Source organism: Ixodes scapularis, unplaced genomic scaffold (assembly GCF_016920785.2).
Source record: "Ixodes scapularis isolate PalLabHiFi unplaced genomic scaffold, ASM1692078v2 PGA_scaffold9__187_contigs__length_104089568, whole genome shotgun sequence".
Lineage (NCBI taxonomy): Eukaryota > Metazoa > Arthropoda > Arachnida > Ixodida > Ixodidae > Ixodes > Ixodes scapularis.
This window is the reverse complement of record NW_024609884.1, coordinates 80,025,851-80,050,104: the sequence shown is the minus strand read 5'-3', so window position 1 is coordinate 80,050,104 and position 24,254 is coordinate 80,025,851. Positions and strand designations below refer to the sequence as shown.

Genomic DNA, 24,254 nt, shown 5'->3' with positions numbered 1-24,254 from the left:
GAGATTAATTTCGCCACAAACAAGGCAGTATACCGATTCGTCAGTTACGCCACCGCTGCCGCCAGAACGTCGTGGGAACTGTAGTATGTAGTCTGCATACTCTGCATGCGCGACAACTCCGCTGAAGGTCTGCGCGAGCAGTGCACGAGGCGGCACGAACTGTTTTGTCGCGCATGCCTGGAACGCTTGGCCTGGCAGGGATTTCAAGCTCTATCGATAAAAAAAAAAAAAAAAAAATTAAGCAAAAGTACGTGGTAGTTTTTTTTTTTTCTTTCTTCGCATAAAATGTTTTCAAGAACAGCACAAAAATGTTCTCATTCAACAGTCAGTCAAAACGTGTGCATGGGATAGATATATATGAACACATCCTTTCGCTATAAGGCAAAGAGAGGGAATCGGTGGCCTGGTGTGCTAGCCGGTGAACGCATATCGGCTCGGAGTACGTGGAGCGAAAGCTCGCGCTGCAGAACTTGGGGATCCCGGGTTCAATCCCCACCCCTGCCCGTTTCCATCTGGATGGGCATCGTACCGGCGTGCGGTCGTGTATCACTACTGCGTGACGCACATTACAGACCTCAGGCTAGCGGTTGTACTGCACTGGCTAAATTTCTTGCCTACAGCTGGGAGACAAGTCGCCCGTTGAGGCAGTTTAAGTTCTAGGCTGTATAAACACACACCCCAATTTTTTTACAAGGCAAAGAAGGTCAGCAGTACCGAGAAACGGGGTAGAATTTAGCAACGTTCACAGTGTCCCTTGGCAACACTTGCCAGTGGTTGCAACTCCCGAAGCTTCACGAAGAGTTATTTCAACAACTCTAAAACCCATCTGGTGATCTGTGACCTGACATCTACCATTTCTGGGAATGAAGTTGCATCACAAACCTTTCATCTGTTATATTTGTTTATTGTTCATAAATAGTAAAAAAGAAAACAGCACAAAAGATTTTTTTCCAATCCGTGGAAACTTCACGACAATTAGAGGCCCAGGCACTCAAGAAAGAGACCAGCTCTTTCTACTTGAAATTTACATTCGGTGCACCAGAACACTAACAAAAGAGGGGGGGTCAACAATATCATTGTGGTTTCAGCAACAGTAAAAGCAAAAATATTAAGACTCCATTAAAATTGAACATTCAAATAAACAAACCACATATGATAAATGTCAACCTTTACCGCGTGACTGACGCCCCCCTAGCTACAGCTTTGAGGGCTTCGCGTCATCCGCTACGCGTCCCTTTTGTCAACAGCTTCTATGGGCTGCTGCAACAGCCAGAGGGAGCCCATCACATTTCAACCAAAACAATTTCCTTTCACAAGCAGAGGTGCACAAAGCGAGGTTTCAAACGTCAAACACACTGGCTGTTATTCGGGCTGGCGAGAGGTGCAGCTTTAGGTCGTCTCTTGATAGCAACGACGACTTCCTTAGCACGTGGGTGCTCGGAGAACCTTGGAGTGTGCTTGTGAACAGGGTCTGCAGAAAAAGAAGAAACCATAGAATATCCTTCAATGATTTCCCAATAAACCAACATTAGCGTCAACTACTTAGTTCGCCTTTTTGGGATGTGCCTTAGGATAGTATGAAATGGTTAGTGTGTGAAAGAGCTTTGACATATCAATGTGATCATTAACTGAAGTGTCTCTGTTACAAGCAACAAAATGTTTTTTGTACACGTTACAAGAAAGACAGAAAATTCATTTTGCAACTGCGTTCAAAACAAAAAATATGTGGAATGTGACACCACTATACATAATGTATAATGCTGCACAGCAAACAGATTTGAGGAGCAAATAGAACACATACTAACGGATCGCAGAATGTCATAAAATGCAGACAAGGAGTGTCAACATTTTATGATGTGCAGCTTTGCTACACATCATATGTCGACACTCCTTGTGTAAAATAACAGCTACGACGATGCAGCATGTGGTTACACACGCCGCACGCACTGGTACTTCCAGCAGTAACTTATCTACAACAAAGCATAAAGCTATTGGCATTTTGCATGTGCTTTCATCAATGCCTTATTTTGGTCATTTCACTCCAATCACTCATACAAATAAGGCAAGTGCATGCAGCACGTGTGCTCATGTTTCTAACATGCTCATTGGCACTTCGGCACAAAGTCTATTTTCTGACTAGACATCATGACTGGTAATGGGATATGGTGAAACCATGTGATGGGCATTGTGATCACCGACGGCGATGGCAACTGACCAGTTGCTTTCTGTATTCTTGGTTATAGCACCAAGTTTTATTCTAGTGAGAGGAAAGCTATTTTAAGCAACAAAAGAAACAGAAGTCAAATAATCATGCTACACAAAATGAGTATGAATTGATTTATGGTTTTTGAATAATACCATAAGGAATGAAAAGAAAATATTAAAAAATTATTGCAACACGTGCTAAACACATGAATATGATCAGGAAGAAGTGAGACAGGAGTCACATGACATCAACAAGTTTAATTTGCATTCAGAACACCCTTTAACAATTAATTTTTATCAGCATGTCTCTTCTTCCTTTCCCTATCCAATATTTTCTATCGAAAAAAACAAAAACATGGAGCAAGTTTATGAGCTTATGAGAATAACACAAAATCTCTTTGCACATATTCTTCAACCATTAAATCAGAACCAGAATCCAATAAACATGAAAGATAGTGAATAGTGAAAGGAACTGAATTTGAAGTGAATTTAATTTAATTACCACCATACTAAAAATGAAGGAACTGAAGAAAAAAAATCCACAATAGAGCAGCTTGACAGAATTCCTGCCCACAACAAAGTTGGCAGTGGTGGTAAAAGCAAAGTACAGAACGGAGAATAAGATCTTTACAAAAAGGGGCTCGTAGAATACAAGCAAAAACAGTAGCAGCTGTACAATTTATAACAGAAATATAAGGACAATATAAAGAAAGTCAAACTATCTGAAGCCATATTTCTAGATACAAGCTTGTTTTAATTAGAAAGAAACAATTACTCCACCTTTTTTTTATTCTGGCTTTAAAAACTCGGCATGACCAGCTTTAGTCTGTACAACATTGCCACATAAGCCTGGCTCAAGTAGTTTTCACTGAAGCCCAGATAAAGCCTCAGGTAAAAAGTGTTAACCATTGCTTCACCGCATTATGTGAGCCAGCATGAAGGAAATGTAGAAAAGGGCCTCTCGAAAAGCGGTATTGGAAAAACGCCGAAACTTGGGACGAAATTACTACATTAATTAGTTTTCTAATCAAAAGCAGCAAATGACTGTCAACTCTTAACAGTTCATCCTGCTAGAGATAATCAGAACAGAACAAGTAATGACCAAGGTTCAATACCACTGGTATAGACTAATCCAACATGGATTAAGGCCCGACAAGTAGCCAGGAAGAAGACCACTCCTCCATTCCTCCTTTCCATTCAACAAAGAAGGAAATCTTCTAGCGGGGAGTAGCTCAGAGGCCCAGTCCTTCCGGGAGAGGAGCAGAAAAGAGTGAGATGGAATAGAGAGGAGGAGAGTGGAAAGGGTTTTCTGCATGGCAGAAGACGATTCTGTAAGTCGGTTTTTAAAGGGAAGCTAAGTGGTTTTGTATTTAAGGGAAAACACTTAAGTAGTCTTCATTTGGCCTCCAGAATTATGAGTATCAAAATTATATTTCAGATTGGTGCGCCAAGTAGCCGCAACAGTGCACTTTCAAAATAGCGCTAAAAGTAGGAAAATAGACCTTGTGCCAAAGTACCAATGAGCATGTTGGAAGCATAGGCATACATGCTGCATGCACTTGCCTTATTTGTATGAATGATTGGAGGGAAATGACCAAAATAAGACATTCTTGGCACGTTCGGTGTCAGGAGAGAATCGTGACACATTATACGAATATCGCAACACTTCCGCACCTCCCGCGAGCCTTACCTGGGCAGTCAAAAACGCTGCACACACACATTCCCTCACAAGCGGCAAGAGCAAAGCAGCAGAAATCTCTGGGTACGACGTCATACCTGGAGGTCAGTTTTCCGGTTTTTCTCGCGTCTATTGACACATTCTCTGGTCAAATGATTGTGATATTGAAATTCAAAGGACAAAATCATGCTAGAATTCATCTCTAACTCGTTTTTTTCAAGAATCTTTTCACCTTCTCTTTAAGGAATGCAGCATAAAAATATAAACATGAGGAAAATAAAAGAGAATTCCCTCACATTTGGTTTGGTCCTCTGGCAATTTCTCAAGTAGTCGATGGCACTCAGTTGGCAGGCATTAAGCAGTGGCATGGGCCCCTCCGTCCGCGGCTCCCGGTTTAGTCGCAGCTCTTGGGGCTTCTCGGAGCTCGAACCCAGTGTCCGTGGTGTATCTGCCACTCGCTTGGAGAACCCCGCCGGCGGCTTCTTGCCCACGCGGAAACAGCGAAAGCAGTACCACTGCACCTGTCCTCCGGCGTCAACATAGGCCGAACGCGAAGCTTCCAAGCACGTGCGGTGGTAGCAGTGACAGCACCTGTCATATGGAGAAGTGGAAGTGGGCAAACCATCACAATCAAGGCACCAGCAGTGACTGTCCCCCTAAATGTCCCGACTTTTCCTGGTTTTGCCCCGTCTGTCCTACCACAATCTGGCGAATAATTTGGAGGAAAAAGCTCGCGACACACACAACTGCTTCATTTATTTGAACGCTGCCTCGGGCGTACAAGATATAGTGAGGCATTCAATTAATATGAAGCCTTTGATGATAAATTCTCTTACAGACACCCAAACAAAAAAAAAAAAAAAACCTTGCCACACCATTGGCTTTACCTTGAAAGAACGTAGCAATGATGGCACCTCTAAAATTTCCACGCTAAAAAAACATGAGCAATGTTATTAGAGCACAGCTCTTAGGCGCCCGTTTCCGGCCTGAGCGGCGTTGCCGTCACTGTCGGCGTAATTGCGCGATGCATTACGGGAAATGTCCCATAATGCACCGCGCGGGATCCTCGTGACATCACGAGGGTCCCGTGCGGTGCATTATGGGACATTTCCTATAATGCAAAGCGCGGGGAGGACGAGGGGGAGGGGGAAGAGGGGAGGGAGGGAGGAGGAGAGGAGCAGCTTGAGGGATGAGGGAAGAAGGAGGTGAAGGAGGAGGGGAGGAGAAGGACAAGGAGGAAGAGGAGGGAGGAGGGGAGGACGAGTATCACTCAGGATAAGGAGGTGAAGAGGAGGGAGGAGGGGTATACCCTCCCCTCAGTAACCTTTCCTCCTCCCCTTCCTAAAGAGCCGTGCTCTAATTCAGCATTACAGGGAGTTGTAAATGTCTCTTTTTTCCAGCCATTCAGCAATTAAAAAAACTTATCCAGCTACCGTAATATCCCGAGTCATCGCCCACCCCCCAACCGCCTGAAATTCGTTAAAAAAGTGGGGTGGGCCATGTCTCGGTGGGTGAGCACAAACACTTAAAAGAAAAACGGAAAAAACCGCCTATTATACTCTGCGTATCTAGCGCTGATGCACAAGAGATACATCAAACTCAAAACTCGATTTAGTTTCATTGTTTTATAGAAAAAAAAATGCTCACGAAATAATATTTTACTATAGCGAAGTCCGTTGCTTGCATACGCGCTAGAAACACCGCCGATCTGCATATAGCATGAACGTTTGTTCCGTGAAAGAATGTCACCATTATGTTCTCCTAGTTAGTAAAAAAAAAAAAAAAAAAAAAAAAGAAAAGTCTACAAGAAAATAGAGAAACCGACCAGGCGCAACGAGCGAGCGGACCAAGAGCAATGCTGGGAAAGCGGGAAAGCCGGCGGTCGCGTTGGCAAATACTTTGGCGTCGGGCCAAGTCGGGCGCCTTGTCAATTGCAAGCTCTTGCGCAACTTTCTTGTTTGGTGCGTACATACGTGCGTCCATGCACGGCGGGCTATCAATGCACGGTTGGGACGCTCTGCAAACGTCTGTGTAGGACGTTCCAGCAAAGCTTTATTTACGCTTTGGCTTTGCCTAAAATATTGCACAACAGCGGTCGCGACGGGCGGGAAGAAGGAGCGGGTTCGCGGTGGCCTTACTCCGGCGGAGACAGACTTTGACCTAACACTCCGCGGTTACGTTAACGAACTCTTATTTTGTTATCTCCATCGTTTTCTTTTCGCACGGATACACGACCACTTTGGGGTCCCTCACGGAGGAAATGCGTAAACAAAAAGAAGTGTCTTTCCCTCCTTCGTTTTACTTTGACACGGACGTCCTCCAACTGTAAGGTCCGCGGCCGCGTCATTCGAATAGGATGAGTGTTCGCGGATCGCAGAGTCCGCGCTGGGGTATTTGAAGGGGTGGGCGATGACTCGGTGTTTCTTCGGAAATCGATATTGGCTCAAAAAATGGGGTGGGCGATGGTTCGGGGATGGGCGATGACTCGGGATATTACGGTAATTTTTTTTTTATTTTTTCCAAAATGTCATTTACAAATTATTTATATCTTTTCTTCTTAGAAAAGGGTAGCATTTAGAACCACATAAATATGCTATGCTCAAGACTGTAGTAATTCAGGTGAGTAATTCAACCAAGTTCTAAATGTTTTAACTGAAAACTGCCGCAAGAAACAAATCCACAATTTTCTGGCATCTTTTGGAGATGGGCATAGATGTCAGAAAATAAGAATCTTCAGTCTCTTTATCAGGGGAGTTCGGCTCCCTCCGATTTCAATTTTCTGGAGGAAGACCAACCGGAACATGACAACGTCGTCCAACTCTCCCGTAGCAAAGCTCTTGTTGCATGCGCAGCAGCTAGCCGTGTGTGATGCATAGCCACGGTTTGCAGCCAGTTTTAGCCGATGAAGATGGAGGTGTAGATCGCAGTTGAGCAGCCGGTTGGTGGTGTTCAGCAATGCCTGAAACATAGTTGGCTTGTCAGTCAGTCAGAGCCTACCACAACACAATACAATAAGGGCATGTGAGTAGTAAAGTAGACATCTTGATAAAATTTAAATAGGTAGTAAGTGAGAACTGACTCAGAAAGACATTCACTTCTTGAAAAAATCCCCACAGCATTAAAAATACTTCCGGCATCGCTGTACTGGTCTCGAAAACTGTAACACAAGATACTTTTGTCGGTTGTCTAGGTCATTACCGCAGCATTTTACACAACAAGCACTTCTCACCGTAAGCTTGAACGATTTCTTTGGGAACATTGTATGCAGAAAGTCCGTTTTGCCAACAAAAAGACCCATTAGAGCAGGGGTCGGGCAACATGCAGCCCACTAGGCAATATTATACAGCCCCTAGCATGCCACCAAAAATGACCCCCCCCCCCCCCCCAAGAAAAGAAAAAGGAACAAACAAAAAACAAATGGACACATAGGACAAGAAGAATGTTTCGTTGCAAACCCAATATAATCACACATATTAACTCAACAGATTTTTCAGATAGAATTCACTGCTCAGCTGATCCCAAAACAGCTGACGGATGTATCTGCAGCGAACGACCTCATTTAGATTTCCGCGGGCCTCCCTGAATTAAAGTTTTTAATCCTATGCAATCTCGTAGTGGCCTTGATCAAAGTGTTTGCTACAGCACATATATATCTGCAAATATACTTTCTCAAGAAGAAAATTGTAAAGTTAAACATGGATCTTGTGAATAAAACACGAGCACCTCCAAAATGGTCTATGACTCTCAATCTTTGCAAACTATATTGAACACAAAAATTTTTACAAAGACAGGGCTCCAGTAATCTTACTTTACCTGCTCCAGTTTCAAGAGAACATCTTTGCATACCAGATTGGATATGTGACAGTTTCTTTATAGTGTGTTTCTATGGGCTGACCTCCCCCTTCCCCCCTCTCTCAGTTTCTTCGTTCGGCCCGCTTCGTCTCCACTTTGCGGCAATTTGGACCACTGCATCAAAAAGTTGCCGACCCCTGCATTACAGCAGGGGTCGGCAACTCTATTTTAGTACACCCTTCAAGTAGAGATGCTGCATATTAAGAGAACAGCCATATATCATATTCAGGGATATTTGACAAGTATAGTTCTACATTGTGCTGATACCTAGGGATATATGTATTGAAAGCTTGTTAGTAGTTCCAATAAATTTGCCTGCTTTCCTTTGTGACTTACTGATCTCCCTCATAGAATCCCTGGCTTGTACAGGCTTTTCCTCACTGTGACATTTTTGCATATTCTACAAGAACTTTGATCATTATGAGCACTGAAGACTGTCAGTAATAACCACAGTGGTCTGCTAGGCTTCTTTATAGTCAATCCTAGTAGATTCAAACAACTTTACTCATACAAGTTGAAAGCTGTAATTGTGAGAGTTTTTGGATGGTTAACAGCAGTCACAATGCTTTTAGAGGGCAAGGTTGATCATTTTTACACAGTTGTAAAAGAAAGGAATCAGAATTCTCACACCTGACCTTTTCTACTCTTGAGGTCCAATCGATTTCCCTAAATATTCCTAGTGTACTCAAGTGACCGACTGATCCCTGATGTCCAAATTAAATATTTATTGGAGGTAATGAATGCTCAATTATGCAGGCACTGCAATTTGGTACGAAAGTCAATATTTGTACAACGAACTCATTAAACATGAGTAATCACGACACTCAGATCAAAACCGTGAAAGCAAATTAAAAGTACGTAGTTACTTTTTGGGACAGGAGATTAATTTGGGATTGACTATTATAGAGTTTGTAATCCGCAAAACAAGTCTGACATGGTTTATGGTCAGGCAGTTTTGATTGATTACACCCACAATTTTCACTCGTATGGTAGACTTTAAGTAGCTTATGAGCATGAATAACAGATGGAATGTGACTAGAGCATTTTGATGTGTTTGCTTTTAACTTCCAACGAACTGGGTAAAAAAAACCAGGGCAATGAAGAATCTTTCAGCATATACATAAAATTTGGATACATTCTATAACTAGATATAATCAAGGTGCAGACTGAGGCACTTATCATAATGTGGCATAAGCTTTTGGATGCCCTCCTCGAAGAAGCTTACCGCCTAGGTCCTCAGTCATCCCATTACGCATCAACAAGACCGTCAGTCACCCCCACATTCTTTTCTTGACCCCCATCATTACAGACGTCTGTTCGTCCTCCCCGGAACTTCACGCAGTTTCCTCCATACACCGGTTCAACTTTTTGCAAACACCAACTTTTCAGGCTCCAGATTCTGGTAGCCAGATAAAGATAAGGCAAAACGCCTGCAAGCACATACAGATAACCCTATGCAGGTACAAAACGAAGCATACACCCAACAAGTCACAGGCAGTAGGTTCCTTAGAGAACATGCTCCTAACCTTTTCATAGTTGTGAGTGTCTAGCATCTTCATGATGAAGTCCCTCACTTCACCAAACTTCCCCGAGCTGTACACAGGGTCCTGTAACCAGGTAAAGAACATCAGCCACACGAAGAGAAACAAAACATCAAGCTACATGCTGAAGCTTGAACATGCCTGAGCACGAGACGTTTATCATTAAACTGAAGGCCGACCTTTACATCACATGTATTTCAGATATGCACGTCTGGAAACTGCTGAGCATGTTGCACAAGGCCATGGAAGTCAAGGCCTCAAATAATAATGAATGTGTTCCATGCCCTGTCACGGACAGTGTCGGAACAAGGGGGGAGCTCACCCCTGGCATTTACTTGTTGTAATGGCGGCACCCTCGCATTACCCTCAACCCCTTCACCCCCTCGTCTCCAAAACACTTCCGAATTTACTCCCTGTGGCTGCATCATAGTACCATTTTTAGGGGTATGATCAAGTCCAATAAGCTTGAGAGCACTCTCTTCTTTTTTAGCTACAATCCTTCCTGCTTTGTGAAAGCTCTTCCGTGAATTCCAGGACACGAATCAACATTCCCCAGAACGTCACTAAATAGGGAACTGTGCTCCTTGCTTTCTACATGACACATCTCATTAATAGGTGAGCAGCGTTTGGCGTCTTCTGGTTCCTTAGGAAATTTTGTTTAGCTGTTGACAAACAATGACGATGATCTGCAAGCCTATCTAAACAAGGTTCTGAAAACTGCAATCTGGAGGTTTCAGAACCCCGCTTACACAGGCTTGCAGCTCATTGTCGTCGCTTGTCAACTGTGAAACAAAATTTCCTAAGGAACCGGAAGTACCCAAACGCCGCTCACCTATTAACGAGCTTGATGTTTGGAAAAAAACAAGGTGTGTCTCATCCGGGTCTTTTATGGTGCTTTTTCCAAACATCAAGACAAGCCAACTGGAGATTTTGCACCTGATTAGCTAATCTAACAAATTTCAACTCTTCTAGATAATTTAGAATGTTGTTTTTAAATTTTAATTTGCCATTTTTGTTTTCTAGTTGATCGTTCGTTGCACAATGTTGGCAACATTAAACGGACACTGAGAGGGTAATTATGCTTGCCAAGGTTTTTATTTGTACATGACATATGAGAGCCCAACTACCCAAAACACAATTTGCGGCTCCGAAATTTGTTTTCTCTCCACCCAAAAACCGCCGATTGAGAACTGGCCGGCGAAAGTCGCGTTCATTCACTTCTCTGTGGTCACGGGCCATTTTTTATGGTTTAGACACAACCACCAAATATAATCAAAGTCGTGGGTCATCGAAGGAACACACTCAATATTAAATATATAAATAAAATACGACACCAATTTTTTCTGGCTTCTAAAAAGCCGTAAATATGTTGATTGAAGAAAAAAAAGTTGCACAGCCACATGACTTCCGCCAATTCTCCCCTCTTCTACATTTCTCCTTCCTCCCCAGTCTAGTTTCAGTTTCGAGCAATTGCGTTTTTTATTTTATTAAAAATATACGTGACGCTGTAGCAAAATAGAGATTGGGTAGTCTTCTGACACCATAATAAATCACCTGGCAAAAAAATAAAAGAAAAATTTTGGGGGGTGTCAGTGTCCCTTTAAGGGGCTCAGGCAATGATATTGAATTAGAATGTTTTTTACATTACACAAGCTTACTAATACTAGTGGGACCCAAGTACACTTGCATGCAATGCTATTAACCAAGAAGATTCTTTGGTGCGGTGTTATCTCAAGGATAAAAACTGACTTTTTATTTCAATCTCTCTCTCACAAAACATGATGACGTACTCATCGAGATCAAAGTGTTGGCATAGCCACGGGGATTAACCATGATGACGATAGTCAAGCGCGGCTCATAGGTTTGACAAGAGAACTGTATGAGCACTCGGCTTGGGCTTGGGACATTCAATGCCTTGGAGAGCATTCGGGTACCAGCTCATGTCCAATCACTGCGGTGACGGGGATAGCTGAACCTTAACAGCATTTGGGACTTCAGCGCGTGCCCTGTGTTGCCTACCTTAACGCGTGGCTATGATGAATGTTGATGGCATATTATGGCACCCGATAACGTGGCCGGTTGTTCTGGCTCTGAGTTGAGGGGGTGAGCTCTTTGCATTCCCTTGTATTATTTTTAATGTGAAAGCATTAACTGTGTCATGGAGCCAGCTGACGGCATCAGTTTGAAGTGCGAAAATGACTCCTAGTTTCCGCGATCCCAATAGGAGCGATTCGCCTTCAGTTCCATTGGTTGGCGCGCGACGACAGGGCTCCCATTGGCCGCTGCGCCATAGCCTCTGAGATCCCGAAGCGCGCGCACGCTAGTACGCAGCAGACGACAAAGGGAGCGGACGAGCAGATGACAAGGGGAGCGGACGAGGGGCTTGCATGCTTTCACATTCACAACTCATAAGAAATGTTTAGGTGTACCTCAAGCTTTTTTTCCGTGACTGCCATTGCGTGTAAAGGCAAACTAATGGATGTTTCGTAGGTCATGAAGGACAAGGAATAATTCTAAGTACGTAATGTTTACTGAAAGTACAAAAAAGTGGAGTCTGAGTTCGAAGTGGTTTTGGCCGAATATTTACGAATCGAATATTGAAAAGTTTCTCCAATTCTTTCACTACTGCACCTTGCTTAAAAAAAACCTGAAAAGAAAAAAAAAATTTTAACAGTCTGGCTGGGTGTAAAAAAATTAATTTTATGTAAAAAAAAAACAATTTTTAGAGCAATACTGATGGCGCGAGACGCGATTTAGTCGGCAGTCTCCTGTTTTCCACTTGTTTTCTCTCTCGGCACTTCGGGCGCGTGGAGGAGAGGTGGATCGGCTTCGCCTTCACGACCGAGATGGTCATTCTGGAATGACCCATGACATCATGGACTTCACAACAGAATTTCATATAAATCTTTCGCCGTCAATATTGCTCTAAAAAAGTTTTTTTTGCGTAAATTTATTTTTTGACACACGTGGCAGCCCAGCCAGACTGTTTAAAAATTTTTTTTTCTTTTCAGAGGTTTTTTTTAAGGGACACTGACACACCCCAAAACATTTTTTTTAATATTTTGACAGATGATTTAATATAGTGCCAGGAGACTACCCAATCAATATTTTGCTGTAGAGCCACATAGGTATTTTTCATAAAACAAAAAAAAAATTCAATTGCTCGAAACCAAATTTGAAACACGAGCACAAAAGCTCATGACCGGTAGTCACGTAACTACATCTAATCACTTTTTTTTTTGTCCTCCGCTTCTCCGGCGTGTGAGGCAGGCGACGACAACGAATTTGCGTGCAATGTTTGTCGTGCGATTGTTTCGCAGTTATATCCCTTCCGCTCAATGTTTTGTGCTTGAAGACCGAATGGCTGGTACCACGAACGACAGTTCCGAAGCAGCGGCCCCACATCCGTCGCAACGTTGGTCTGTCATGTGCCACCATAGCGTCGTCCAGCCCACGGTACGTCGCCACATTGGGAATGATGAGTACATGTACTTCCTGCAATCTGTGCAACACATTTTTTTCGATCAGGGTATTTACAGCTTTTTGAAGGCCACAAAAATGGGGTTCATATTCCTTTCTATTTTTAATACTAAATCTGTGCCTTAGATGACCCACGGCTTCAGATATATTTGGTACACATAGTTTGAACGCCACGTGACCATGGAAAAGAGAGTGAGCGCGACTGAAACCGGCCAATTCTCGACCGGCTGTTTTCGGACGGAAAGAAAGCAAATTTCGAGTTGCAAATTGTGCTCTGGGTAGTTGGGCTCTAATAGGTCATGTTAAAATAAAAACCTAGGCGAGCATAAATACCCTGTCAGTGTCCCTTTAAGGGGAGATGCAGGCCAAAAAATGGCTATATTTTGCAAAAGATGTGATTTTGGGTTTTATGGTGTTTAATTATCTTTAAATCTTTATATTCTACGTATAAAAATAGTAAATGCCAGTTATGATTGGGAAAATTAGTCAAATACGCAATGAAGATCGCCCCGACAACTTAGAACGGTATTAACCTGAGCCTTTTTTCTCTGCATGGTTATTCAAACTGTGACGTCACCAGCCATCATTTACGTTGACAAGTAGGCCTAGCCATCTCTTCTCCATTGCAGTCTTCTGTAGCTTCAATTCCTCACGAAAATTATTAACAAAATATTATTTTTCTACAGCGAAAAAGTATAGCTAGACATCTATGGTAACTTTTGAAAGCCTTTTTCTCTTTATGCAATTTTGAGGCATCTTCACACTTTGTGCACAAAAACGTTTGTTCTAAATAATATCCTATCACAACCAAATGGACCTCTTGGCGAATATGTGCTGCCACCTAGACACGCGACTGGGGTCGAGGCTAAGTGGCGAGAAAACAACGCGCGCGCGAGGCCTCTCCCACCCGTTGCACTCCCAAAACGTCAGCTACATCCTGTTCACCCATTGAGACGCTGTGACCTAGATACGGCTCCCCCTAACTCGCCTTTGTCCCCATCGTGCGTAATCTTCCGCCCCGAAGTCGACACAACGAAACCATCTTCCCTCTCTGCTCGGCCAGAAGGAAGAGAGAGAGGGTACTGGAACCAGTTACTCTCGAACCAATGTTTCTGCAAAAGGTCCATTTGGCATGCATATAGGTACTTTAGAATATGTAGAATGTAACTATCTAGGTATGGTTAACATATTTATTTCTTATATTTATGAAAAATTTAAGAGACTTCTGATAGCCCCTTTAAAATGGCATTTGGGCAATTTTGAATTATTTTAAAATAAAATAAGTCTGACACAGATTATTTTGGTTGTTCATTTCACTCAGAAAGGCAGATGGGTTGCCAAACTCCCTTGCTAAGCAACATGCTATTCCCAGGGCTCAAAAAGATGCTCCAACTACTTTATCTATGTGGTCATCAAATCGTAGGCCCAAATCAAATCTAACGCCGATATCTCTTATGCCACAAGTGCGAGACAGTAAATCTCCTCGAATACGATAAGGGAAACGGACGTTCTGAGTTTTTTAAGAAAGTATCATCACTTCAGTTTTTAATGATTTAGAAAAAGCTTGTTTGCTATACACAAATCGTTGAATGAACTCGTGTCATTATAGAGCCTCATGCAGTGGTCAAGTTCGAATTTCGCGATATATCTTTATATCATCAGCATACTGCAAGAAAGATGAATGCGAGATGACAAGCAAGACATCATTAACACATATAAAGAATAGGAGGGGACCAAAAACAGCCCTGAGGCACGCCCGAGTTTATTCTGTATGTCGTGAAATTTATATGGTTAACTCGAACAAAACCTTCCCTGTCCAGTAAGTAGCTCTTAAGTCTTTCTTGACCGCGTCCATGGGCCATCCATCACCGGTGATCGTTGGTTTTCAAGCGCCGTCAAGAAATTAAATTTAGTGTGGAGAATTATGTTCCACAATCTCGTGGATAGCCGAAGAACTCTAGTTCCAATTTCAATGTAGGTTTGAGCTTTATCACAAGCTAATGGGCTGCCAAAAACAGTCCTGGAAACGGTGGTTGCACTTGTCTAACATGGCTAACTGGTTGCATCAGTCTTCGTAACAAAGATGGCATTATTTACATAATTCAACTGCATTGTGTCATATTCTTTAGACCTCAAGAGCTCTGGGGACAATTTAAATGATGTTATAAGCATCACTTAACAGATGCTTGTCGGTAAGCATCACTATAATTTCCAATGCGGTCCTAAGCCGGGATGCATATTTTATGTTCCCAGCAAGGTGGATAAAAATGCTAAATATGAAGGAACTGCAATCAAGGCTATGACAAAGCTAAGGTAAGACACAAAGAAAGCATTCTGCTGGGGATGTGATGTGCTCTATCTGTGTTTCACCAATATAAGCACTCCTACGTTGAAAAGCACACGTATTACGGAGGCTAACTCTCCGACGAACCAAAAATAGACGTCAGTTAGACTACACTAACTTTCAGAAATAATAGCCGTAGGTGTGGGGCACATTTTCTCCATTTTGAATTTTTCTTATTTGTTGTTTAATTTGGAATAGCTGTAGAAGTTTTGGCGTTTATATGTTTTCCGCACATACATTGTCCTTTCAAGAAATAAAAATTTAAAATCTTTTTTCCTGCAGTATAACAACCTCCATTTCTTTTGAAAGAACAACTAATTGGCCACATTTAGATGTGTCATATTGCTCCATATGCAAGTTAGTTAGGAAAATAAAAGCGTTTGCACGAATCTTTTGAAAATTACTACTTTCCCTGTGGTCAGGAAACAGTTAAAGGGATGCTGAACCGAAATTTGTATTTTGCAAAATAAGGCCGCAGAAGCGTTGAATGGGACACTACGGACTCCAAAACCTCACTCATATATTGACATCTCAAACGGATGGCCATATTTTTGGAAAAGAAGGGTGCAATCAAGCGAGGACTATGACGGCACGATCCTCCTGGAACAGTCAAGAATGAGGGTGTCCGGCCTCGCTTCTCTCCTCCTCGCTTCGGTTAACCTGCTCGAGGGAACGAAGCGAAGAGGAGAGGGAATGAGGATCAAGAAGTCACATGCCTTGTCGGCCACGTTGACTGTGTTCAATCGCGCACTTCTTTTTAAAAAATACGGCCATCCGTTAGAGACAGTACTGTATGAGTGAATTTTTAGGGTTTGCAGCATCCCGCCTATCACTCCAGCCTTGTTTTGTGAGCTTCAAATTTCGGTTCAATATCCCTTTAAACGAAAACCCAGCTAAACTATGAAGGTAGTTCCCAAGCTTCCACTTGTTCCTTTATAAGCTAATTTTAATCTAATTATATTTATGGACTGTGACCTCAGAAAGTCTGATGCCTTTGGATGGCGAGTAAACAATGAATTTGACATAAAGTTAAAACTAGAGATACCCAACTATACCGAATTGAGTGAATTTACAAATCTTGCTATATGCGAATATTCCTTCTTCAAAAAAAGGAATATTCGTGCAGCGTTCTCGAAGTGCACGATTTCGACGGTGCTCCCCCCGTCCGGCCCCTCTGACCTACGAGACAGCGACAGCAGTGACTGCGTCATCGTGACAAGCGACGACGAGTGAGACACAAGCCCATAGAGAGACCCTATCTGCGTGAATAAATGTAATATTCATGGGGCATAACTTGCTTATTAAAAAGACAAAAAAAGCAACCAAAATTTTCTGTTTTCGTTGGCAGCTTTTAAAATTAGGGGGGGGGGGGGTCAACTTATATTTGGATAGTCTTATACGCGGCAATAGACGGTAGTTTCAAGCAATTAAGCCGTAACAATATGCCCCCTTTTGCGAACAACAAACCAGGGCACATAGTGGGACGAAAAGAGGTGGAATTTGGGGAAAACGCTCACCTGCATCAACTTATGCAGAATGTGCGGTAGTGCTACAAATCCCATCATGCTGCCCAAAAGGTGATGAGTCAGGGCTTGGAAGTCTGCGACCAGCAAAGAACTCACTTTGACACTTCCCACCTGCTCTGGCTTGTTGATCAACTCACCGCCAAGTTGCTCAGGGCCGAGAAGTGTACGCAGCTCCCGCTGTGGGGCCATGACCACTTCCAGAAGTGGAAACCACAGGGCCTGTTTCACAAACACAAAAAGTGGGGAAAAAAGAAGGAAAAACAAACTGTAAAACACTGAGGACCGAGAATTTGTTCCAGACTGATTCACCCAGTCCAGGCTCCAGTCAATACCACAGACTGGACCACATTCAAACAAGGCTCAAAGATGTATTTAAACCTAATAACCACCTTTCTTGGCTTTTACAGTGCAAAGACCTTGTTAGCATCCCTAAGCTTTCAGAATGGATGAAGGACAACCAAAGATGCTGGAAACTTTTTTCGAATCTGAGGTTCAAAACTCAAACCAGGAGATTCGAAAGGTATGAGAATGTTTAAACTTTCTAATTTATTGCGTCGAGAAATTCAAAACTTTTTAACCTTCAAATGTGTGAAGCTGAAAAGTTTGACGAATTTCGGTCCACTGAAAACAGCTTGACAATGAATTGAATTTCTCCAAAACATGCATCAATCAGAACCCATTTTACCTGTTTTGAACACTTAGCAACTGCGGAAAATTACCAACAACCATGCTCACGTTGTGCTAATGAGGATTCATGAATGGCAAAAAGTAATAATGTAACCAGAGCATGATCACTGTTGCAAGAAGCACTCCAAGCTCCAAGGGGACAGTGAAGCTGCCAAATCAGTTAACAATCTGGTGGCAACAATGGCTTTGCCAGCTTTACCGATTTGGGACCTAACACAGCTTCTGTGTCAGCTATGAAATGAATGAAAATTTTGCCGTATATATAAAGACACACCCAAATATTTACAATAATAAATAGAAAATAATAAAGGTATGGATTCAAATCTACGGAACTCGGTACTCCGTGAGATTCAATCAAACTTCAAACTCTGTGAATTTGGATTTGAAAGAAATTCAAAATCTTAAATTTTTTCAAAACTGCTTAACTTGAATTTTTAGAAACCTTGGAAGCTTTGAAATTTGCGAATCTGAACCTCGGCAGAATCTGAAACTTTCGAACTTTGCTAGTTCGAACCCCAGTAAGGTTAGAAATTCTTTAAACCTCTTAACTCGAACCTCGAGGTTTGCAACATCTCTACTGGTAACGTATGCAGGATAAGTAGAAAAGAACAGAAGCCTGTGGTATGAAGCTGTATGTAGTAGAGTAGTGATTTTCTTGTTATGCCAACTCTGCACTATATTCAGATACCATAGTCAGCACAAAACGTTGCCCTCCACCTAGAAAACCGTGCAAGCAGAAAAAAGACCTGCCTCTCGTTCTGCTGTGTCCATCTTGCTGGAGCTACGCTGGCATAGTTGTACAACAGTGCACAGCTGGGCATCTATGGCATTGAATACTGCATCCATTTCAAACTTATGGCTGGCATCCCGCTTCAGCTCAGCATACTTGTTAAGCTTCTCTCGCAGAACCTAGTGAAAAACCACACAGAACAGCTGTGAGAAGAAATGAAAAACCAAAAATAGTAAGAGAGAGGGGCCGCCATGGCTCTCGCCTACCTCGAGCAAGATTGAGAATGCTCCTTGAATGTCTCCGGCCCTTTCCAAGAGATATGCAGTAGCATCACAGACTTTGTGTCTACGGCAGATCTGTGAGAAGTGGCAAAGTTAGAGATGGGAAAACAAGACCTGTAGCAGCTTTCTTTCATCTAAACAAATACAGTCCTTGAGATAAACCTGTGTCTAGCAAAACAAAAAGTACTAGATATAAAACAAGTTACGAGACTAATGTCTAGAGAAAAACTAAGCTGCTAGCCTGGCAAGTTTTACCTTTCATACGCATCCAATGATCACAAACATTCCACATCGGGATATGCTTTTTTAAGTCAAACTTTTCAAAAACAACAAAAGGTAATAACTACAAAAAATTCAAAGTGCTCACTCGGCTGGTATTTTGACTGGAGCAAACAAAAAGCAAACATACAGCCGACTTAGCACCGTCGCACAGCATGCCCAACATAGTACCAAAGGTGCCTAGAAGATAGTGCCAAACATAGTGCTCAGTAAACAATTAGCACTTCTTATCTGTTCTTCCCGAGTGTTCTTACTTTTTTGTCTCTCTGCTCAGGGTAAAGCGTTAAGAAAACATTCTAATTTGCAAACTCCCGCTAACAGATAGAGTCAGTGTGTCCCAACCTCCAGTGTTTCTTCCAGGCGGTAACCATCAAACGAGGAGATGAACTGGTGAACAGCACCGGGCTCAAACTGGCACATGAGGTCGATGTATTTCTCCTGGACCTCGGCAGCCAGCCCACGAGAGTCCTTGGCCCCGGGAACTATGCTTTGGGCTGCAGACGAGCTTTGCAATTCCCTACAGATAATGATACAAAGCTTATGTTTTTAAAATGGAAGGACAAGCAAAACCTCAATCTGTCCCTCATGTACTAGCATGGGCGAGCGTGTTACATGTGAAAAAAAATTGGCAGCATGAAGTCGAAAGACAAACAGCGACAGACCATACTGCCCACCCTATGGGCTCTAGTGATGTAGTACTATGCAGGTAAGCTGCAAGTGAGCATAAGCATTTATACTTGGGGACTACTTTCTGTGGCAATAAATTGTCAAAGCTATAGGCGCTCAGAAGCTCGCACACTTTGAGTGTCGATCAAGCTGTGCATGCACAGTCTCTACTACCTCGGAAATGCCACACAAAGTTGTCCCCAAGTGGTAAAGTAGTTTTCTAACGCTTCCATACATGTCCAGCTTTCCTCCTAGCAATGGGCACAGGCGGGCTGCTAGAATATTGCATGGGCCAAATTCTGAAGGCCTGTTCCGACAAGAGCTTAAGTTTAAGTTTCTTGGTTCCGTATAAGGCTACTGCCAATGGTACTCGCTGGGTGGTTTCATTTGAGTTCAGCCAAACTTGTTGAGGGAGGGAAGGGGAAGAGTTTTCACAAGTAAAAAAATAAAATTGTATGTTCACCTTAAAGGATAGGACTGCCCTATCCTTCCTAAAGGACAAAACTGTGCTTTAAAAAAATTAGAATAAAACAGTTCCACAGAAAAGAATCCCGAAGTGTCAAAAGGTGAAATGTGAGACTCAAATTGATTTTTTTCTCAACTTTGGACGGCATTTCAAGACTGTTGGCAAATATATTTTTAGGCTGCAGGGAATGTTACGGACCATTTTTATCAATAAAACAATTACTTTTAGGTTTTATAGTTATTTTCCTATAAAATAGTGAACTTGCTACCTGGAGCAATTTTGCCTCCAATTTGAATTTCTCCAGTAAGCAAACCGTTAAGACACTGACAAGAAACAAGCATCAGTGCATAGCTATAATTGTAAGCTATCTGGTAGTGCAATTTTTGTCTTGGTACTGTTTAAAAAAAAAAAAAAATTATATCTATAGCTTTAAGTTTGTTACAATTATAAAATTTTGAGATGTAAATTTTTTTCAAAATAGTTTTTTTTTTATTTGTATGTGATAGCTTATAAAGTATGTAAATACTGGATATAAGTCTTGGGTGTAATATTTTTGCTGTATATGGGGAACAACCAGTTAAAGTCAATTTTAGGCCTGGCACTGAATCCATGGTTCAACAATGCTGGCTTCACCGCAATGCTACTGGCTGCCTCAATAATAACATGTTCTTGGAAGCCATTTTACCATGATTTATTTGCAGTTATATATGCTCATAGCAACTCCTGGAATATCCAAGGGACGTTACGGAGGGTTAAAAAAAGGCTCGAGGTACACCTAAGCACTTATGAGTTGTGAATGCGAAAGCATGAATGTCATTCTTGAGCGTGTTTTCTTGAAGTGGCCGTGCCGCGCTGGTCCGGAGTATGCTTGAGCTCTCTCTCTCTGGGAGGCCTTGCCAGCCACAGGCTTCCTTTTCCTGGCGCGCTCTGGCACAGCTTTATCCGGCGCGGGCACTTAGCGCCATGGGGTGGCTCTCCAAGAAACTGACGTGCCTCGGCCAATGGAAGCCTTGTTCCTTGTAACTATGACACGCGCCAGCCAATGGGAGCCAATGGAAAATCCATGAGATTTCGGCTTCACTTGGAGAGGTGAATTTATTTGACGTTTGGCTCGGCTTTTTGTGCGGTTTAACTCTGCTTCATTGAGAAAGGGGAATTTATCTGCCGTTTGGCGCAGCTGATGACGTCTGCTCGCTCCATGGGACAGCATTAAAAACCATCCAGACGTCCCAGACGTGACGCTCGACCCTCGCCGAAATTTTAAAAAAAATTCACAGGGGTTCACACTAGGCTGAGTAGTCACTTGCACAAATATTTGTGGTTAAATGTTTTTTTTCCTTACGTCAGCACTATTTCAAGCTCCCCAAAAAGCGCGAGAGATGGTACAAGTAAAAAAAGTAAAAAAGAATATGAATGATTAGTTAGCAATGCCCAATTTATTTATTTGAAGCTACTTGCATTTGTGCAGAATATGAAACCAAATTCAAGGTAATAAATTTGTTCTTGTATTGTTTTTATTCGATAAAAAAGCTCAATTATGCCGTTTTCGAGGTACTTTTTTTTTAATTTATTCTTCCGTATAAATGCTCTAGGAGTGTTTTTAGCCTGTATTGAAGGAATATTTTATACACACAATATCTTCATACTTTTAGAAGAAAGGGTTTCTTTAATATTAAAGCGTAGAGAAAAACGCTGTTTTGGCTACAATTCAGCTGCAAATATTGCACTGAGGTGGACCAAGTAAAAATATACCAGACCATTCAAACGAGAGTATGTTTTAATATCTTGCGATTTACAAAGTTTAATCGAAATGATAATTTTTTTATGCGAGAAAACATTTTTTGAAATCAAGCTTCCGCGACATCGCGCAGGGTGGTTACATGCGGCACCTCTCTGCACAGCGCGTAGGCGATGGGTTGTGTCTGATGCACGGTACAAGCTGAGGTGCTTGATATGGGACATGTGCCTTAGTTTGTCTCTATTAAGTTGCCACAAAACTGATGAAAAGAGAACAATTTATTATTATCAACATTTTCCAGGCAGTGGGTCACACCTCGAGAATTGACTTCTCAAAATTTCGTTTGTGATCAAATATTTTTGGGAAGCTCACTGTTGAAGTGAACGTTGTAGTTCTCAGACTTTTTTTGACAATTGAACTTGAACATCAGTCACTAAGTATGATGTTATCGAAACACTAAGCGTTGAAGCTGAAATTGGCTTGAAGTAATGAAACAACCTGCATATCCTTTATGGTGACTGCTGTCTGGAATCCTGAAGCTAGTTAGGCTCGCTTTTCAAGCACGATGACACATGGTACCCCTAGGACGTTTACACCGTTTAATATTTTTTTTTCACCCATGTAAAAAGCTCTAGTGGGGTGGTTATTTGGTTTTGGTACAGGCTTTGAAGGCTGGCCCTTGTTGTCAAACGTTTCATAGTTCCTCTGATGCCATCACAGGGACTTTTCCCCTTTTCAAGTTGCAAAGAAATTTCATTCAGCCGAAAGACTAAAGTCTTTATCGCAAAAGCAAAGGTTTAGAAAGTTGTTTTTGTTTTTGTACTGTAAAACTGCTCCGTCGGAAAACTAAAAAAATGTTTCTTAGTTGTGGCAGGTCATACTTTATAGAATTAAAAGGTTAAAAGCGCGAACAAAACAAGGACAATAAAGACACAAAGACAACAGGACAGGCACTAACTCTTAACTGATTTTATTAGAAACCATCGTTGCTTATATACACATGCTCATTTGCCTACAACCAATCATCACTCCACTCCTACAAGTCGGGCAAATGAGTGTCTGTAGTATAGTATAAGTGATAATGGTTTCTAATAAAATCAGTTGAGAGTTGGCACCTGTCCTGTTGTCTTTGTGTCTTTATTGTCCTTGTTTTATTTGTGCTTTTAACCTTTTAAACCAATATGAACCAACTTGACCAAACCCAAGTTTTAACGCATTCTTTAGATGTTTCAGAAGCTTACTGTGGAATGTATACACAGCTACAGTATCATGTTACAGGCAGTCTGAAATGACAGAAGAAGATCCGACAGATAATTCTTCAGAGCTTTCTGGCATATGGAAATAAAAAAAAACAGGGTGGAGTGTAGCCTCTGCGTTGACCCAGTGATGCGAGTGTGGGGCGGGGCGTCTTGTAGCAGGAAACTGTGATTCTCGGAAAAATCCATACGCATGATTGTCTCATCGCCCTTTAGCTGCTTTTAGTTCTCACAAGTAGCGGGCTTGCTGTTTACTTATGTAATGGTGACCGTTGATTTCGTTCAACAAGTCTAAAGATTTTTCAACGTATTCTTGCAGTGTTAACAGAATTGTTTCAAGCTTGCAATGCAAGTCACTCATCCACTATTGAACTTGAACATGGGATTGGTGTCAAAGGCAGGACTTTTCTGGAGCAAGGTCACAATGTATTCGGTGCCGGGGCACATGCTGCACTTGCCAAACATACAATCCCCCTCATCAACTTGACACACTGCGGTCGCTAATAATTCTTCAGCGGTCTCCTCGAGTTCACTAGCGTGTAGCATCAGCTTCAAGTTTTGATGCTGCATGCATACGCGAACAGTGTGTGCCCCCCTTGTCCCAGCTAAAACAGAGTTTGGGGGGGTGCATACTGGCAAAAGTTGAAAATCCACAGTTTACGTTTGAGCCTTTCTTTCATTCTTAGCGAGCTCCTTTAGGTTCATCAAAAGTAGCCGCTTTTGACGGCCGTGCAGCACATCTTTTTTCACCCGGGAGGCAGTAGAAGACTGAGTCGTTCTCAAAAACTTTCTTGACAGAAGTCTTCACGTTTTCACTGACAAGGAAACTTTTTTTTTTTTTTTGTGTGTGTGTGTGTAGAGTTTTAGTATTTTACGCTTTTCTTTGGTTTTTATGGCCTCACTCACCTGCCGCTTGGACGCCCAAAAAAAACTTTATAATTTTTCCACGAGACCAGGAATGGGGTTAAGAACAAACAAAACACAATTCTTTGATAACAAAACTCTTTTTTCACAATTTTTCTTCCTATGCAAACTGCTTTTTAAATTGCTCATTCACTGCACATAATCAGAGAGAACAAAATCTTTCTCTCTGTGTCCCCACAAAGTAGATGGCTGGTCAATGCCATGAGACTGGCATAGTGTTTTCTCTGCTTTTTGCTGAAGCCTGGATACTTTCTTCCTCACACAGGATTCTCACCTCCATTGTGCTTGCTTGCTTTTTAGGGGGCTCTCACCAACAGCTGCCAGGGCTTCATCAATCGTAGAAGATGCTGGCACTTTCGAGTCATTTTCATCGGATAGAGCAAAACATTCCCGAGCTGCTTCCTCAAATTGAATAAACTTTTCGGACATTCCAGGTCGATACAAGAGACTTTTGAACATTTGGCAGAGTTTTTCTCCTGGAATTAGACCTACAGGAGGGTGGGCGGCCTGCAAGCCTTAGTGTTACAACGAACGACCCCCGGCGGTTCTTCACATGGTCAAGAAAAGGGTTGCAGCGCTATTCGGAAGCCATCAAGGACGT

General features: G+C 42.2%; 1 protein-coding gene across 3 annotated transcripts in view; it reads right to left on the bottom strand.

Moving 5' to 3' along the window:
- Window positions 1–883: 883 nt before the first annotated feature.
- The window catches only part of LOC8036277 (vacuolar protein sorting-associated protein 8 homolog), a 70,776-nt gene continuing 47,405 nt past the window's right edge, over window positions 884–24,254 (bottom strand). The window contains exons 32-40 of one of the 3 annotated variants that reach the window (XM_029994752.4): window positions 18,946–19,120; window positions 18,310–18,399; window positions 18,064–18,222; window positions 16,764–16,845; window positions 16,618–16,700; window positions 9,262–9,342; window positions 6,679–6,842; window positions 4,180–4,474; window positions 884–1,471 (exon numbers count right to left, since the gene is read on the bottom strand). In XM_029994752.4, coding sequence (XP_029850612.2) covers window positions 1,340–1,471; window positions 4,180–4,474; window positions 6,679–6,842; window positions 9,262–9,342; window positions 16,618–16,700; window positions 16,764–16,845; window positions 18,064–18,222; window positions 18,310–18,399; window positions 18,946–19,120 — 1,261 coding nt within the window. In that variant the 3' untranslated portion in view covers window positions 884–1,339. Of the gene's footprint in view, window positions 1,472–4,179; window positions 4,475–6,678; window positions 6,843–9,261; window positions 9,343–12,647; window positions 12,779–16,617; window positions 16,846–18,063; window positions 18,223–18,309; window positions 18,400–18,945; window positions 19,121–24,254 lie in introns of those variants that run through there. The other 2 variants (XM_040498921.1, XR_005718246.3) reach the window with 2 other exon arrangements.